At 49.2% G+C, this 18,830-nt stretch overlaps 1 protein-coding gene across 2 annotated transcripts in view; it reads left to right on the plus strand.

Moving 5' to 3' along the window:
• Positions 1-18,830, plus strand: part of Slc9a8 (solute carrier family 9 member A8) — a 54,861-nt gene that overhangs the window by 20,494 nt on the left and 15,537 nt on the right. For both annotated transcript variants that reach the window (XM_028868568.2, XM_028868569.2), the window contains exons 4-9: positions 3,858-3,916; positions 5,820-5,903; positions 8,203-8,304; positions 9,258-9,292; positions 14,275-14,418; positions 18,658-18,796. In XM_028868568.2, coding sequence (XP_028724401.1) covers positions 3,858-3,916; positions 5,820-5,903; positions 8,203-8,304; positions 9,258-9,292; positions 14,275-14,418; positions 18,658-18,796 — 563 coding nt within the window. The remainder of the gene's footprint in view (positions 1-3,857; positions 3,917-5,819; positions 5,904-8,202; positions 8,305-9,257; positions 9,293-14,274; positions 14,419-18,657; positions 18,797-18,830) is intronic.

The following is an 18,830-nucleotide window of genomic DNA, read 5'->3' on the forward strand; positions in this document are numbered from 1 at the left end:
AGCTTACAGAGTCACTGTCACAGTTAGAAGAGCCCTGGCTTTACAGCTGGCAAACGGCTCCTGTAGCACCAGAGCCTGCCCCCTGCCCCCCTCCCCCCCCCCCCCCTCCCTCCCCTCCCTTTTTGGGGCATTTCAGTAAAGGGTTAAAAAACTACCTCAGGGAATTGACAGTTTCCTGGATAGTTTTTACCATTTATTAAGAATAAATATTGGGGAGCTGGAGAGATGGCTCAGCAGTTAAGAGCACAGGCTTCTCTTCCAAAGGGTCCAGGTTCAATTCCCAGTACCCACTTGGCAGCTCACAGCTGTCTGTTGTTCCAGTTCTAGGAGACCAGATGCCCTCTTCTGACTGCTTTGGGAACTGCACACAAGTGGTGCACAGACCTACATGAGGACAAAACACCCATTCTTATAATTTAAAAAAAAAGTAAATATTGGGCCGGGTGCACACCTTTAATCCTAGCACTCAGGAGGCAGAGGCAGGCAGGTCTGTATGAGTTCGAGGCCAGCCTGATCTGTATGTCCAGTTCCAGGACAGTCAGGGCTAACTAGGGCTACCCTGTCTATGGGGGGAAAAAAGAAGAAAAATTGGCTGCTTTTACAGAGGGCCTGGATTCAGTTCCCAGCACCCACAGAGTAGCTCCCAACCGTCTGTGACTCCAGTTCTAGAGGATCTGAAACCCTTAGGCAACAGACATGCTTGTAGTACGCAGATACACGAGGTAAAACAGCCACACATAAAAAATTTTAAATGAATCTTTTTTTAAAAAATTAAAAAATTGGCCGAGCGGTGGTGGCGCACGCCTTTAATCCCAGCACTAGGGAGGCAGAGCCAGGCGGATCTCTGTGAGTTCGCGGCCAGCCTGGGCTACCAAGTGAGTTCCAGGAAAGGCGCAAAGCTACACAGAGAAACCCTGTCTCGAAAAACCAAAAACCAAAAACCAAAAACCAAAAAAAAAATTAAAAAATAGGGGCAGGAGAGGTTGCTCAGTGGTTAAGAGCACTTGCTGCTTTTCCAGAGGACACAGTTGAATTCAGAACCAGCTGTGGCTTCAGAGGGTCCAATACCTACTTGTGAGCATGTGCACACACACACATATATAGATTGTTAAATGTGGGCGACTGTTCTCCCACTGAGCTATATTCCCACCACTTTTGGTTTTTCAAGACAGGGTTTCTCTGGGTAGCCCTGGCTGTCCTGGAACTCCTCTGTTGAACAGGCTGGCCTTGAACTCAGAGGTCCACCTGCCTGAGCCTCCCAAGTGCTGAGATTAAAGGTGTGCACCATCACCCAGCAGAATTCTCATTCTGATCAGACATCTTTCTGTGGGATCCAAGAAGGAAGGGGTGCTCGGATAGTTTTGGTCTTGGCTATCGTGATATTACATGTTTCTTTGATGTGATAGGTTGAGAGGGGTAAGACAGTTGGGCCAAATGGAAGTATGCCAGGATGGTAGGGTTTGGAAAACTTTTTCCTTCCTGATAGAATCTAGAGAAGTTAGCCTCCCCTTCTTTTGATGCTGCAGTTGAATATACGATGCCTGGAGCACTGTAATCATCTTGTAAGTGCATGGCTGAAAGACAAAGGCAGGTACTGAGTATGGCCAAGGGGACCGATGGGAAGGCAGGAGTCTTGGTTTATTATTGTTTTCTTGAACTGATGGCCCACAGTAACCTGGGGCTGGCAAGGTGGTTTGGGGGGGCGGGTAAAAGTGCTTGCTGCCAAGCCTTCAGTCTGAGTTTGATCCCCAGCTTCCACATGGGGTGGAAGGTAAAAACTGACTTGTTCAAGCTGTCCTTTAAGCTCTACATACTATAGCATGGATGCCCCCCCACACCATAAAATGAATTAATTTTTTTTCTTTTTTTTAAAAATGTAAACAGCCCCTTTATTTTTTTAAATTAATTAATTTTTTAAATTACATTCATGATATTCATTAATTATACTCATGATATTAATTACATTTGTGGTATTCATTGATTACATTTGCAGTATTCGTTCAATAATTATATTTATGATATTCATTAATTACATTAATTGTATTGATTTATTACATTCATGATATTATGTCCTGCTACTACTGTCCATTTGTGGGTTTTTTCCAGCACAACAAAACAGAGATTCTGTACTTAGTGAATCATTGCTCTATATTCCTTTCATGAATTAGTTTTTAAATGACTTGAAATGGAAAGAACACCTTTCTCCAGCTGGAGCGTGGTGTCACAGTGCTGAGATGACCACTTGAAGAATGCCCGACTCTTGTGCCAAGAACAGCTCCACAGGAGGCTGAAAGGAAGCGAGCCTGTCCCTTACGTACATGTGGCCTGCAGCAGCTTAGCGCGTGTGTATTGGCCTTCTTTCTGTGTTGAGGTTAAGAGGAGCTCCGTCCACTTCAAACACTTCCCCTTCCACTTGACTGTGAATGAGAGCCTCGCTGCTTTTTCACTCTAGAAACAATTCCAATTGTACGTTCCTTGTTCACAGCTTCCTGGATAGCTCTGTGTTTGGGGGCGTTACTCACAGGAGCAGAAATGACTCAAAGACAGCTGCATCACCAAAGCCCACCCCAGCATGGGTGACGGCTCATGGAAGGGAAACCTGGGGTTGGCCTTCCGGCAGCTCAGCAAATAGAGCTGCCATTTCCAGGCCACTCGCTCAGCTGATGTCTTTTCCTTCCAGACAGCTCACAGCTGCTGGGAGAGGGAAGGGGTATGGCCCCTGGTAGAAGGCCACATATCCAAGAGTATTTATGGGCAGCACATATGGACTTGATAATTTGGTTCTGTCTGGGTTTTTTTCTTTGTTTGTTTGTTTAATCAATTTTCTTTTTATTTTTTTATTTTATTTTATATACGTTGATGTTTTGCCTGAAAGTAATATCTGTGTGAGGGTGTCAGATCTTGGAGTTACAGACAGTTATGAGCTGTCATGTGGGTGCTGGGATTTGAATCTGAGTCCTCTGGAAGAGCAGCTAGTGTTCTTAACCACTGAGCCATCTCTCCAGCCCCGTCTGTTTTTCAAGACAGGATCTCACTATGTAGCCCTGGCTGTCCTAGAACTCACTATGTAGACCAGGCTGGCCTCAAACTCAGAGATCCATCTGCCTCTGCCTTTTGAGTGCTAGGACAAAAGATGTATGTCACTATGGCCAGTGTGTTTTTTAAAAATAAAAGGACACAAAATTGAATAACATCGCAGAAAATAAAGGAAAAAAAAAATCAGAGGTAGAAGGATCAGGAGTTCAGGCTCTCCTTAGCTACACAGTTTGAGGCCAGTCTCTGAACTGGCCTTTATTCACCTCAGGCTGCCCTCCACTGTAACCCACACAACAGTTGTGTGTGCCCTTGCCATTGTGCTTAAGTGGAGGTCAGAGGACAACTTTTGGGAGTCAGTTCTCTTTGTGGCATGTGGGTCCTGGGTTAGAACTCATGTCATCAGGTTTAGTGGTCAATGTCTTCACCAGCTGAGCCACCCCACCCCCAGCCCCATTTTTAATGGTAGGAATAAGTGGTGCAGGGCACGGCTGGCCTATAACCCTCTGCTGTCTTTCATTGAAGCTGGGTGGCACAGGAAGGGTGACCAGCCATGTGCCCTCCACACCAGGCAGAGCAGTGACAAGTAGGTTTTTCTTCTCCCCACGTATCTTAGATTTTGCCATGGTGTGTTCATTTGAGATATAAGTGGGTAATTCACACGATTTACACCACTTCATGGTAATTCCTCCTTTTATTCTCAGACACAGACCTGAACTCTAGGACAGCCTACTCCAGTGGGTACCACCCAGTCTAGAGTACTGCCTGGTCCAGCCAAGTATCCTTGTGTTGTGTTTTTATTGAGCTTTGCTTTTCCTTTCCAGGTATTCTCATGGGAGCAGTTATAAAAATTATAGAGTTTAAAAAGCTGGCAAATTGGAAGGTAGGTTTGACATAATCACAGCTTTTGCTTGTCTTTGTGTGTGTGTGTGTGTGTGTGTGTATGCATGAGCACATGTATGGAGACCAGAGTCAACAGTCTTAGGTGTCACATGTTCCTGGTGCTGTCCACCTTGTTTTTTGAGAAAGGTCTCTCACTGGCCTAGAACTCATTATGTAGGTCAGACTGGTAAGCCATGGAACCCAGGAACCATTATGTCTCTGCCTCCCTGGTGCTGGGATTCCGAGTATGCATATATCTTCTTGTTTAATTGCCAGGGATAGATCTCCTCCTCTGTCTCCTGAGTGCTGAGATTAATTAAAGGAGTTGCCACCACACTTGGCTTGGTTTGTTTTTTTGAAACAGAGTCTCTCTGTACCCAGGCTTGCTTGGAATTGTCAATCCTCCTGCCTCAGCCTCCCAAGTAATTGGGACTACATGTGAATGCCATGCACCCTGCTGGGTGATCATTCATTTAATTTGGTGCTGAGGATGGAACTCAGGGCCTTGAGCATGCTAAGCTGGGCTTTATCACTGAGGTGCACCCCTACAGCCTACATAGATTGGATGCAAATGAAGTCGGGCTGCTCCAGGGGCCAAGCCCAGGGCTGTAGCTGGGCTACAGACTAAGGTGCTTGTAAATACTTACAATTTGAAAAGACCTAAGGGGGTATAGGTGGGGAGATGCCTGTGGTTAACAGTGCTTACTCTGTTGTGAGGACTGGATCCTAGTGTCCATGCTGGGCAGGCGGTTCACAAACATCCATTTACTCTCCAGAGACCTAACCCCTTCTTCTGGTCTACACACACACACACACACACACACACACACACACACACACACACCACGCACGTGTGCACACACCTACTTTTTTGAAATTCATTTATGTTTTGTTTGCATGTATATCTGTATTACATGTGTGCCTGGTACCCACAGAAGCCAGAAGAGAGCATCAGATCCTCTGGAACTGGAGTAACAGATGGTTGTGAGCCTCCATGTGGGTGCTGAAACTCACACCTGCCTCCTCAAGAGCAATCAGTGCTCTGAACCGATGATCTCTCTCTTGAGCACCAGGACAAATCTTAAAAAAAAAAAGGAAAGAAAACAAAATTTAATTTTCTTGGGTTGTTTTGTTGTTGTTTATTTGTTTGTTTTTGTGACAGAGTCCTGGCTATCTTGAATCTAGCTATTTACCAGGCTGACCTTGAATTCACAGGAAATCCTCCTGCCTCTGCCTCCCAAGTGCTGAGATCAAAGGAGTGTGTCACCATGCCTGACAAGAAAGCAAAATTTTGAAGGGAAAAAAACAATCCAAGTTTCCTGGTCTGTGGGTGGTGGTGTTGGACCTATATTGCTCAAGTCCCAACCACAGTTACCTCAGACCAGTCTTGGGACATGGCCAACAGGTTCATGGGACCTTCCCGTGAGGTCCTCCCGTTTGTCCTTTTCTGACTTGCAGGAGGCCCCCTTAGCTCTGTGAACCTAAGGCCTAGACTCCAGCCCTGCACTGAGAAATCAGGAAGCAAAGCAAACACACTGTCTGTGGCCTGGGCCCTTTTCATCGGCTTCCCATCTCTCCTCACTTCCGTTCTTAGCCTGACCTCCGAAGACCCTGTTTCCAAGTTAGGTCACAGTCTAAACTTCCTGGTGGATTGCATTGGGGGAGGGGACCCTGTAACCCCACTGCAAATGCTCACCCTCCAAAGCATCCTTGACTTGGAGCAGTCAGACTGGCCCTGTGCTTTCTGTCAGATGCAGTCGGGATGTATCGTCTCTGCCTGGTGTGTCACCAGACACTGCTTCAGCATTGTACGTTTCTGCCAGGCTGGGCCCTGAGCACAGGATTGCTCAGCTCTCCACTGACTGCTAGAGAGGTCTCATGGGTGTGCGTGTTCACTTTCACAGGAGGAAGAAATGTTTCGCCCCAACATGTTTTTCCTTCTCTTGCTGCCGCCTATCATCTTTGAGTCCGGCTATTCGCTGCACAAGGTGAGGTTCACCAGGGCAGTGCTTAGGTGGGGATGGCCACTCCTGTTCTGTAGGGCGGACTCACAGAGTTTGGGACCTTCAACAGCAGTGGCCCCTCCTTCCGGATCCTGCACAGGTTTCCCGGACTTCTGGGCGGGCATTTTTTTTTTTTTTTTTTTTTTTTGAGAAAAGATCTCATTATGTGGCCCTGGTTGGCCTGGACCTCACTGTGTCTCTGCTTCCTGGGTGCTAGGATTAAAGGTGTGTACCACCACACCTAGCCACAGAAATGCCTTAACTGTTAGGCCATTCCCCCCCACAACCTTACCCCAGGGGATACTCTTGAAGTAAACCTTGACCCTAGAAACAAGGAACAGAACTCTTGGTCACTGAGACCCTTGGTGGTGCCTCCTGAGTGGAGTGTGAGGTTCTGGTAGCTTCCTTTCCTTCATCATGTGGAAATGTGGGAACTTTACATGCTGTTGGAACTCAAATTTTTCTCTTTTATGGTTTGGGTTCTTTTGAGATAGGGTCTCGCTGGGCGGTGGTGCTCGCGAGATTAAAGATCCCAGCACTGGGAGGCAGAGGTAGGCGGATCTCTGTGACTTCGAGGCCAGCCTGGGCTACAGAGTGAGTTCCAGGAAAGGCGCAAAGCTACACAGAGAAACCCTGTCTCAAAAAACCAAACAAACAAACAAACAAACAAAAAAAGAGATAGGATCTCACATAGCCCAGGCTGGCCTGGAACTTTCTATGTGCCTGAGAATGACCTTGAACTTCTGATTCTCCTGCTTACACCTCCCAGGTGCTAGGGTTACAGCAGGTGTCCCAGCACCTGTTGTATCCGATGCTGGAGTTAAACCCGAGGTTTCATGCATGCCAGGCAAGCACTCTACCAATTTAGCCCCTCCCCGCCCCACCGCAGTGAGATCTCTGCCTCTCTAGTTGATGATGCTAATACCACAGAAAGGACTTCCTGACTGACTGAAACCAAGAGTGGCCACTCCTAGGTACGGCTGAGGTTTTTAGTGTAAATAGGAGGGAGAGAACAGCCAGGGGCATCTAGAAAGGTCCAGACTGAACATGGCTAGCAGAATAGACAGGGTCATGAGAGGAGAGAAGGTGTGTGTGTGGTGGTGGGGGGGGGAACCGACCAAGAGAGATCCAAAAGCAGAGCCAAGAGAACCTGTGGCCAAAATGGCCGAGTTCTATAGAAAAGATGCTCAGGGGCTGGAGAGGTTTAGTGTAGGGGACTGGGTGAGAAGTTCTGAGAGGAGCCTGGACTCTGTAACAGGTATTTGTGATGCTAAAGAGCCTGGCATCCAGCTTCCACTTTGATGTGGTAATAGGCACTCAGCCATTTGTCCCAAGTTTCTTTGGGACTTAACACTGACCATTGTTCTGATCTTTGAGCTTAGGTGCCTTTTCTTTTTCTTTTCTTTTTTGAGACAGGGTTTCTCTGTGTAGCTTTGCGCCTTTCCTGGAACTCGCTTTGTAGACCAGGCTGGCATCGAACTCACAGAGATCCTCCTGACTCTGCCTCCCGAGTGCTGGGATTAAAGGCGTGCGCCACCAGCGCCCAGCTTAGGTGTCTTTTCAAATGCACCTTTTAAGTGCATTTAAGAGTAGAAAAGTGTGATAGTGTGGATTTTAGACTGAGACCAAACGTGGACCGGGGGTTGATTCTTTCCACGCCTGTGTATTGAGCATCGTCCATGTGATCACTGCCATCACTCCTACTGAGCCTTCAGCCCTGTGAGAAAGGCAGGTGTCAGTCCGCTGTTACATAAGTGAGTGCTAGAACGCAGCTGCCATTGAAAGAGCTCGCTGGGGGACAGGACCAAGGAAGACAGCTCTGCAGGAGGCTTAGCAGAAGGCACACAAAACAGGATCAGGGCACACCCCTGTGACTAGGGCCCAAGCAACAAGGCAACATGCTGGCATATGAAGACACAGGCCTTCCCAGGGTCAGCTAGGGTTGGGGCTCACCTGCATCTCAAATGCAAGTGGGAATCAAGGCAGAGGCAGGACCATCAGGCCGGGCCTTGGCAGAGGTCACTCTGGAAGCAGTAGACCGTCGAGGGAAAGGGACTGGGACAGGTGAGACTGGTTAGTGCTTGCCTTGGTCAGGGTGAGGGACCTGTGAGCCAGGAAAGCAGGGAGATGGTGGCAGGGATTCCAGCTAGCAGTGCGGGGCAGACAGGGTGCCCTGGCCTTTGTGTGAGGGTCCAGCCTTGGAGAAGGCACAGTGGGGGAGGCTATTTGGGCTTCCCTGGCTCACCGTTGACCTCTTGTCCCTCTGCTCCCCGCCCCCCCCCAGGGGAACTTCTTTCAGAACATCGGCTCCATCACCCTCTTTGCTGTCTTTGGAACAGCGATCTCTGCTTTTGTAGTAGGTGGAGGAATTTACTTTCTGGGTCAGGTAAGAAAAGCACCCCTGATGACCTTGAAGATGTTCTATTGGAGGGTAGTACAGGGTGGGGCAGGAGCTGCCTGGTAGTGTGTGCCCTCCCAGGAGGACGTCCCTGCTCATGCATGTGACTAGGGTATCTAGAATTGAGGGACCGTAATCACCCCTGATGCTTGATTTTACTTGTAAACTGGTCTCTTCAGTTGGAATGCCTTGAAGCAGAGTGGTGTGCGGTACTGCAGCTTGGAGCAGTGTTAGCTGTGTTCTCAGGGAGCTGCAGTCCAGGGAAGGTTGTTCTTGGATGAAGATTTACGTTTAAACCAGAGCTGCCTATGACTCTCTTCTCTCAGTTCCCATGATGCTCCCTACCATTGTCAGCCCTTTGATGAGACCCATGCCCTGGGCTTTGGGTTTCATATCAGCTTACTTCAACTAGAATGAAAACCTCGGAAGATAGCGCTTAGACCTCCCTGGTGCATGCTGTGCACCTCCGTTCTTGTGTCATTTGCAGAAAGCTCAGCAGCCCAGTGCTGGGAACACACCAGGCTGAGCCCAGTGCTGGGAACACACCAGGCTGAGGGTGTGGATTTCTGTTCATGTGGCTGCTGTTTCTCTTGGTAGCCACAGCCTATTCCTGCTGATGTTGTTACCTTCATGGCTGTCTCACAGCCAAGATCAAGCCTGCCCTGTAGCTTTCCTAGATGCTCGCCTTCACTGTTTTCCACCTTTAGAGCAGAGGACCACAGCTGCCAGGCTGGAACAAAGAGAATTGTGCCCTCGCTCGGGTCTAAATGCCCATGCATGCTCACAGCAGCCCTTGGGGATTTTCCTTATTTCCATGGGGACTGAAGATGATGTCCTTATTAGTTGCTAAGAAAGCACTGATGGACATTTTAATCTTCTTGGCTGTTCTCCAGGGAATTTTTTTTGTGTTTGTCTGTGTGTTTGTATGTTTTATTTTACAGGCTGATGTAATCTCTAAACTCAACATGACAGACAGGTAAATCTTTCACACTGTAATTTTCTCATGTGACTGCTGTCCAGACCTGGGACATTTTCTGCACGTGGCTTCCTGGGTGTGGTCCTTTCCTCTCCCTCTGCCTGGCTTGCTGGTATTTCCAGTATAGAATCTATTCTGAATTAATTGTCTCTGAATTGAATCAGAATTATATTGAGACTTTTGAAGACCCCTGGTCACAACATTGCTGATTGAAATGATTGATCTCATTTAAGCTTTGGAGGGAATGACTGACCATTTAACTACCCGCCTGTATCCTAGTCACAAAGTATACTCTCTGTCCTTTCGTTAGGAATTATCTTTGGAGCTGGGGATGTATGTATAACATAGTGGTGGAGCCCTCGCCTGTCATTTATGAGGCCCTGGGTTCAATTATCAACACTGTAAGAGCAAACAAACGAAAACCTCAGTTTTCTTTATAGCCATTGTGGAAGGAGGTTGCCTTCCCATAAGTGTGGAATAGGGGAGAATGAGGTGAGAACTCCGACCCTAGAATTCCCACCAAGACCCGGGGAAGCAGGCAGGACCCGCCCTGGGATGGACAGCTTCTCAATGCGAAGTCATTCCAGTAGACACTGCAGTGACCTGCTCAGGAAGCTCTTGGAATCTTATTGGTCCACTCGGAGCAGGACCTTGGGTGGCTATTTCAGAAGGCGCCAGGTCTAGAGTCCCAAAAGGGCCCTCGCCTAGTGCAGCCAAGAAGTCTGTATTGTGGCTTGCTCTGGGTCCCTGTGCCCACTCTCAGCACCTGTCTTGTGGCCGGGTGGAAGCTGAAGAAGAGGGCCAAGTCTTCAGTTCTAGATCATTCCTGTGAACTGACAATGTTGGACCAGAGCCTCAGAACCTGTTCATGGAAATGGACCACTGATAATAGGCTTGATCCACAGTGCCCATCCTTCACCCTCCCCAGGCAGGAATATTAGAGCTTTTGTTGTTTAAAAAACAACAACAACAACAACAACAACAAAGTATTCCTTATTTGTGACAAGGTCTTATTCTGTAGCCCAGGTTGCTCTGGAACTCAATATATAACCCAGGCTGGCCCCCAAACTTGAGGCAATCCTCATGCCTCAGCCTTCCAAGTGTTGGGATCACAGATGTGTGAGCAGCCCAGAAAGTCTGATACATAGACAAGCAGCCCGAGTCACCCTCCTTCCTACAGGAGCCTGAAGTACAAGAGAACCAGGACCTGGTGTTGTCTGGGTGTGCTGCAAGGGAAAGGCAATGCTGGCAGCACTCTCGACATGAAGGAAGGTGCGGGGTTCTGCCTGCTCTGGGAAATATTTGTGAAAAAGCACGGTGTTGATCATTGTCTGGAATGGAGTTCAAGCCAGGAGTTGGACATCTGGGTGCAGAGGCAAAAGCAACACCCATGGCTGAGTGGGTGGAACTCCATCCAGCCTCACTGTGCACATGCACCCTTCTGTTGGAGGCTCTGTCCATTGGATGGGGACTGTTGTTACAGACAGCAGAGCCTTAGCAGAGGGAAGCTACCCAGTAATGGTGGCCACAGGCGAGCATTGCTATCTGCAAGGGACGGCATTGCTCAGCTCCTCCTCATTGCCATGTGGACACATGGGCTGCAGTTACTAGATGTTTAAAAAGCTTTTCTTATGCTGGAGGTGGAGCCCAGGACCTCATGTGCTTGGCAGATGCTACATGTATGTGCTGCTGCTCTGCTTTAAGAAAACCTCTGGCTGGACATGGTGGCACACGCCTTCAATCCCAGCACTCCAGAGGCAGAGGCAGGTGAGGTGGATCTCTCTGAGTTCGAGGCCAGCCTGGTCAGAGAGAGTTCCAGGACAGCCAGAGCTACACAGAGAAATGCTATGTTGTGGGAAGGGGAGGGGAATAACTAGACCAATAAATAAATGATGGATGGATGGATGGATGGATGGATGGATGGATGGATGGATAGATGGATGGATGGATAGATCTTCACTTCTTAGCCAAAAGGCTGAGAAATCAGTCTCCCTCTCTTCCTTCCTCTCCCCACCCCACACCGCACATACACACAGAGTGTGGATTTTTTCTTTAAGATTCATTTGTTTATTATGTATACAGCATGTATGACAGCAGGCCAGAAGAGGGCGCCAAATCTCATTACAGATAGTTGTGAGCCATCATGTGGTTGCTGGGAATTGAACTCAGGACCTCTGGAAGAGCAGTCAGTGCTCTTAACCTCTGAGCCATCTCTCCAGCCCCCAGAGCATGGATTGTAAAAGGCCAAGTTATAGATGTTTACTGAGAGTTTTTCAATTTTGTTTCAGTTGTGTGTTTTTTGTTTTGTTTTGTTTTGTTTTTTAATGTGGTTTTGGTTGTTGTTGATACAATATGTCATGTAGCCCAGGCTCGCCTTGAACCTGATGTGTAGCTAAGGATGACCTTGAATTTCTGATCCTCCTGCTTCCACCTTTCAAGTGCTGGGGTTATAAATGTGTACCACCATACCTTGCTTCAATTTTGTTGTTTGCTCTTTGAGATAGGGTCTCTATCTGGAGCCCTGGCTGACCTGGAAATCACTTTATACTGCAGGCCGGCCTTGAACTGGAACTTATGGAAGAGGGCCTCCTGCCTCTGTCTCTGCTTCTGTCTAGCATTAATGGTGTGCCACGCCCAGCCCATTGCTCCAGTTTTTGAGTGTTGACAGCATCACTTTCCTCACAGACCCGCAGGCTGCCTGTCTCTCTTCTGCCCTGACTGGTGACCTGGGCCTGGCCTCAGCTAGTTCTGCTGGTGAGGGTTTGCCCTGAGTAGGCCGTAGCGCCTCACCACTTGTCCCTGCTCCTCCCTGAGTCCCACCCTGTCTGTCTTTGCACGTTTTGTTGGTGTCATTAACTTTGAGGGAAAGAATAAAGAAACATGGTTTTAGCTTGAGCCAGTTGCTTGAAGTCCTTCAAGGACTGGGTCCTGGCAGTGGATGTGGAACCAGGCCCAGGCCATCTTGAGGCCTCTGGGCTCGTGGCCAGAAGGACCCCCGTCAACTGGTTTCTTGGCAGGCACCAGTGTGATGTGCTGGCTTTCCCCACAAGGCATGTCCTCAGTTTGTCTTCTGAAGAGCATGACTAAACACCCCGACCCTGTGTAGTGAGCGCCTGAGCTCCTCTCCACCTGCAGCTCCAGCATCTGTGCTGCTTTCCCTCTGTCCATCCCTCCCCAGGCGTGCCTGTGGCCCCTGATCCCAGACCTCTAGTTAAGAGGCTGCAGTGGCTGTAACAGAGTGTCTTGGCCAGGCTTCTCCCTGTGCACCTGCGACTCGGTCCGAACAGAGTTCACAACAAAGAGAGTTGTTGGCTCACAGGACACTCTCCCCTCAGAGGTCTCAAACCAGCGCTCCCCTCGCTGGTGTCCACTTCCCTTGTCTATCTCACATGGAGCATAGACCGCTCCAGGCACTCCTCACCAAGGGTCAGTCTGACCCCAGCGACCTGGTAAAGCTGGTCCAACCTTGTGCACTGTGCCCACTCCTGGAGCCCCTTGGCACATAAGGACAGAAAGTCGGGGACAGCTCCCAGAGGCTGTGGGTGTGGGCAGTGAGGCCAGAGACTGTGTCTAATGCCCTCCATGCAGAGCACAGTTGAGCTGTTCATCTTCCTTGATGCTACTGTGGGTGATGAGGGTGAAGAGGAGCTGGAGGGTCTGAGTCTGGTTCTGCTGGCAGTGCTGCAGGGCCTCAGGGCTTGGCCCCCTGGCTGCCGGGTGGGGCTGCCTTCCTTCATTCCTCTTCCTACCTTCTGTCTGGGGCTCTGGCTTGTGCTCAGCACAGACACTGAGAACATGGTCCAGTGAAAACTGCATCCACCCTGGGACCTCAGAGAGGAGGTAACAGATGGCTTGCATGCATGTGCTCACTTTGAGGAAGGCAGAGTCTGGGAACAGGTCTGGTTCTCTCCTGGACGCCTCCGACTCTTGGATCTGTCACTCCAAGAACTGCCACCTTATAGACTGATAACTGGGGGAGTGACTGGCCTGCTTCATAGGCTTTCTCCCAATAGTATCTCTGAAGTGTTCCTCGGTGTCACCAGTCAGATGACTCCAATCACGCCACCTCCTGTGGTCTCAGTTCTACGTACTGGGTTTCCTTCCTACTGCACCTGACATTTTCTTATGTCTTTGGTTTCCTGAGACAGTCTCAGAGCTCAGACTGGCCTAGAACTTAATGTGTAGCTGAAGGTGACCTTGAACTCCTCATCCCTTCACCTACACCTCCCAAGTGCTGGGGTTACAGGTGTGTACCCGTACACCTGATTTGTGATGCTTGGGATCAAACTGAGGGCTTCCAGCATGCTTAGCAGGCACTCCAGCCCAGCTCCCATTGTGCCTCCTAAGTTGACCTGGGCCCTGCTTACTGCTATACCTGCCCTCCAGGCCAGGGGCACGAGCTCTGAGCTAGACAGTCAGTGGTGAAGGGCTTGGGACCAGAGCCCATGTACTAGGGAGATGCTCACTGGTGAGCCGCAGGGGTTGAAAACCTGGTAGGCAGGTGACCAGTTTTGGTGGCAGGGGATCTTATGATCCAGTGCTGCCTGTGAGACCTGAGGGCCCGGCAGCAGCCCAGGCTTGGATATTCTGGTGGCTGCTGGCCTTTGGCACCTTCTTGGATGCTACAAATCTGAGTGGAGGCTGGTGTTGGTTACAGTGAACACAATTGACCTGCTGGCAGAGCAGAGGTCAAAGACAAGAGTTTATAGGATTTTCTGGCTGAGAAAGCTGGGCAGTGTGTGCTAAGGTAAGCAGTCTTCTGGGCAGTGTTGGCCAACACAGAGTGCAGCCCTGCTCCTAGGATGCAGGCACTCTGAGCACTGCATCTAGGCCTCTGCACTCCTGTGCTAGGCAGGGCTCAGTGGGAAAGCATGCCCTCTCTCTTGGCCCTTCAGCTGCCATCTCGGCCTCACAGCCACCATGCATCTGTGTGGACCCAGCACCATGAGTTACAGAATCTGCCCTTGCTTCTCTCCTTGCAGTTTTGCATTTGGCTCCCTGATATCTGCGGTTGACCCAGTAGCCACTATCGCAATTTTCAATGCACTGCACGTGGACCCTGTGCTCAACATGCTGGTGTTTGGAGAAAGCATTCTCAACGATGCAGTCTCCATTGTCCTAACCAAGTAAGTAGGAGAGAGTGGAAGGTCCCGACACCACACTGATGCCAGTACAGAGGCTGGTCCCATATAGTCAGCTCTCTACTGCCTCTGCACCTTGCCACTCTGACAAGGGTCTGTGCCACAGGACTATGTCACAGCCATGCTGTTGCAGGGAATTGTGTCTGTGTTTCTCAGCATCCTTGAAGGGCTTCTCAGTGATGGCATTCCCAGGTCCCACCTTATAGCCTCTTTTGCAGGGGGTCTGGCGTAGGCTCCATTGATGGCCATTGGCAGCCAAGTGAGGGGTTAGCGTTTGGGCAGCATTGCTGGAGTAGTGAATGCATTGTGGACCAGTGTTGAAGGCTTGCTCACCCTGTTAAAGGCCACGGTGCCATGTCCAGCTCCATAGAGATGGACAGCTTATGGAGAGCAGAAGAACTAGAGTTACAGATGATTGTGAGCTGCAGTGGGGATGCTGAGAATCAAACCAGGGTCCTCTAAAAGAGCAGTAAGAACTTTTAACTGCTAAGCCATCTGTCCAGCTCCCCCTTGCTGTGAGATAGTCTCATGTAGCCCAGGCAGGCCTCAGATTCACTATGTAACCAAGGATGACTGTGAACTCCTGATCCTCCTGCCTCCACCTCCCAAGTGCTGGGGTAAGAGTCCTGCTCCATCACATGAGGCTTAAAACTGTAATATCAGGCAATGGTGGCGCACGCCTTTAATCCCAGCATGCGGGAGGCAGAGGCAGGTAGGTCTCTGTGAGTTCCAGGTCAGCCTGGTCTACAAAGGAGTTCCAGGACTATTCCTGGTGACTGTTACACAAAGAAACCTTGTCTCAAAAAAGAAAGAAAGAAAGAGAGAGAGAGAGAGAGAGAGAGAGAGAGAGAGAGAGAGAGAGAGAGAGAGAGAGAGAGAGAGAGAAAGAAAGAAAGAAAGAAAGAAAGAAAGAAAGAAAGAAAAAGAAAAAGAAAAGAGACCATTAAAAAAAAAAAAAAAAAAGCTGGGCGGTGGTGGCGCATGCCTTTAATCCCAGTACTGGGAGGCAGAGGCAGGTGGATCTCTGTGAGTTTGAGGCCAGCCTTGGCTACAGAGTGAGCTCCAGGAAAGGCGCAAAGCTACACAGAGAAACCCTGTCTCGAAAAAAATCAAAATAAATAAAAATAAGACTGTAATACTTCTTTTTATGTGTTCACTGGGTTTCTGCCTTTGATGGGATCTGAGGTACTGCAGATGGATAATAAAACCCATGCTGCAGTGCAGAGCACAGGTTTTCCTGTTGACCCCACCCAGCTGTGTGACTCTGGACCAGCTCCTCCCTCTCTCTGAGCTTCCTGACAGATTGTGTCCCTCAGTTATAAAGTGAAAGTAATTCGGCCTCCGGTTAAACTGAAGGACTGACTAGGTGGGCAAATGCGACATTCTTCGAGAGGCAGCCTCCCACCTCTGCCCTGTGCTGGGTCACCTCCTTACCAACTGCTGCAGGCAGATCTTGCCAAGCAAGCAGTGCTCAAGTGCACGAAATCCTCCTTCAACCTTCAAATGGAGCCAAACTTCAGAATCTTTCCGTTATTCTATATAAAAGGCAGAAAATGTTGGCATACACTTATAACCCTCAAAGTGGAAGCAAGAGGGTTAAGAGTTCAAGGTTGCTGGGCTTAGTGGCTCACACCTTTAGTCCCAGCACTCAGGAGGTAGAGGCAGGAGGATCTCTGTGAGTTCAAGGCCAGCCTGGTCTACTGAGTGAGTTCTAGGATAGCCAGGGCTACACAGAGAAATCCTGTCTAAAATCAAAACAAAACAATAATTTGTCTAAGGTCATATCATTTCCTGGGTATCACTTCACTGGCATGTTCACCCACTGCCTTCTCACTGGCTTTCACACCCCTCTGGATAGAGATGCCTATGGTTTTAGTTGGGAAATTGTTGAGTACCATTGCATAAGGCCTTTAGAGCATAGACGGCAGCTGGTTTTCGTTGTAAGATATTTCCTGAAAGTTTAACTTAGTTGGTACAGTGCTTGCCCAACATGTACAAAGCCCTGGGTTCAATCCAGAGCACCACATACAACTGTGCATGGCAGCACATACCTATAATCCCGACATTTGGGAAATAGATACAGGAGGACCAAAAGTTAAAGGTCATCCTCTACTACATAAGGAATTTGAGGCCAGCCTGGGCTACATGGGACATTGTGTCCAAAATCCATTCTTTTCTGAAAGCTTCTTAGTTCTGGATTTTGCCTGCATCTCATCTCCTGGTGCACTAAGCATTGTGATAAGGAATTGCCTGCTTGGAGGTGATGACAAAAGCTATTTTTATGATTAGGATCCGAACTCAGTTGCTTTGCCTCTGATTTCCTTGAAGAAAAAAAAAATCTGTCAGTAAGGAAATGTCAGTTTTCTCAGGCCTCTGCCACACAACTGCCAAGTTGGAGAGCTGTTTTGGAAACAAATGGGCAAAGATGTCATCATGACACATCTTACTGGAAGAGGGGCTTCAGAGGCCGCCACATCAGTTCCTGCGGTGGCTCTGGATTAAGGGTGTCTAGAGGGTCACCTCCACACAGTCAGGTTCTCTGGACTGCAAATGCTCTAAGGGTTGTCCACCGCCCGCCTTTGCATTTCCGTTCCAATCGGGTTTGACTTACTTGGTCCATGGTGCGCCAAAGAGAAGAGACATGAAGGAGTGGGGCAGGAGTGCCATGGAGGATTCCAGAAAGGCTGTCTTATGCTCCAGGCCTTGCAGGCCAGTGAACATTTTGAGATAGAAGCAGGAAGAATGGGGATAGAAGGCCTCTCCCCTTTTCATTGGCCTTTGAACTACCAAAACCCAGCTGTCCCTCCTTAGTTCTGAGAGGCTGCTTGTCAACAGTTCCTTCCAAAGTTGTCAGACATCTGGCCTATGCCGAGTACATATGCAAATGAAGTATGCAAGTGAATGGCCTCCTTTCTCTTCCTTTCCCAGAAGGGTCCTTCTGGTTCTTTAACTCCTGGGTTATTTTTAGCTTTATTTATTTACTTAGTGGTTTGGCGGTTTTGTTGGTTTTGTTTTTAAGAAAGAGTCTCCTGTAACCTAGGCTGGCCTTGAACTCCTGATCTTTCTACCTCAGTCTCCCAGTGCTCGTTGCTGGCTTTAATTTGTTGCTATCAGTTTGTTCTTTTGTCAGTAGCTGGGGAGGAAATCCTGTCTTATGCCGAGGGTGTAAGTCTGCTTTAATTTCTTCGACAGTCCCAAGCCCCTGCTGGTCCTTGGCTGTGACAACCAGTTATTATGTGGAACTCCACTCCCGCTCTAGTAAGAGGCAGCATGTGTCTAGCCAGAAGTAAAGAGTGCTGAGCTGCTGTGAGATGGGAAATGGGGCATGTCCGCGAGGGACACTGAGATGATCACTAGTTTATTGGGAAAGCTGCTAACACCACGGACAGAGAGGCAGGCCTGTGGTGGGCGCTCCAAGGACCTCTCAGGTTTTAGCATCAGAGATGCCGTGGACAGAAGTGGGAGTTTAGTTTACACTGTTGTGAGGATGGGAAGGTTTCACAGCATAAGCCAGCGTGGAGGCTCTCTGATTCCAGGGAGCAGACAGGGGAGGAAGTGGGAGCAGCGTGCGTGCGTGCGTGCGTGCATGCATGCATGGCCACCAGTACCCCTTGGAAGTCTGTTAACTCACTTCCCAGGGAACAGGTCCTGGCTCCTCAGGGAAGTCTGTTAGCTAGGGACTCCCAGTCTCTCAGCAGGGTGTCTGTAGGTGACTGAGAGGGGAGAAGCCATTGCAGGTATGTCCTGAGCAGCAGCTGGACTCTCTCGTTGCATTCTGATACACAGTGTGTGGCTGTAGTCCACTGGGGAGTTGGTATCCTCCGTGTACTTGAATGTTCCCACTCAAGCTCCCTACTCCTGGGCACTGTTTCCTCAGCCTGAGAACCCTTTCTCCTAAATGGAAACCCAGCCTGCATTGCCTGGGGAACCTTCCTCAATCACCCATCTACCCCAGTCTGAGTTAGATGCCCACCCTGTTTTTATAGCTCTTGGCCCTTCCCCCTCATTAACCAGAGCAGCTCCTGAGGACATCACCTTTGGCCTCACCTCTGAGCCCCATAAACAACCTCAGTGCTTGGACAAGTAGGTGACCATAGAAGCCTCCAGCGGTGGATCGAATGGCGGGAAGGAAGGGGGAGTTCTGGAGCGAACAGTAAGTTATGTCAGAGCTGATTCTAAGGACTCTGTCTGTAGCACTTAACTCTCTGCTTTCTTCTTTCCTAGCACGGCTGAAGGTCTAACAAGGAAACAGATGTCAGATGTCAGTGGGTGGCGGACGTTCTCACAGGCCCTCGGGTACTTCCTCAAAATGTTCTTTGGCTCTGCGGCACTTGGCACGCTGACTGGCTTGATTTCTGCATTGATATCCTTTTAGCATGAGAGCACAAAGCGCGAGG

This window comes from Peromyscus leucopus, chromosome 4 (genome assembly GCF_004664715.2).
Source record: "Peromyscus leucopus breed LL Stock chromosome 4, UCI_PerLeu_2.1, whole genome shotgun sequence".
In the NCBI taxonomy this organism is placed as follows: Eukaryota; Metazoa; Chordata; class Mammalia; order Rodentia; family Cricetidae; genus Peromyscus; species Peromyscus leucopus.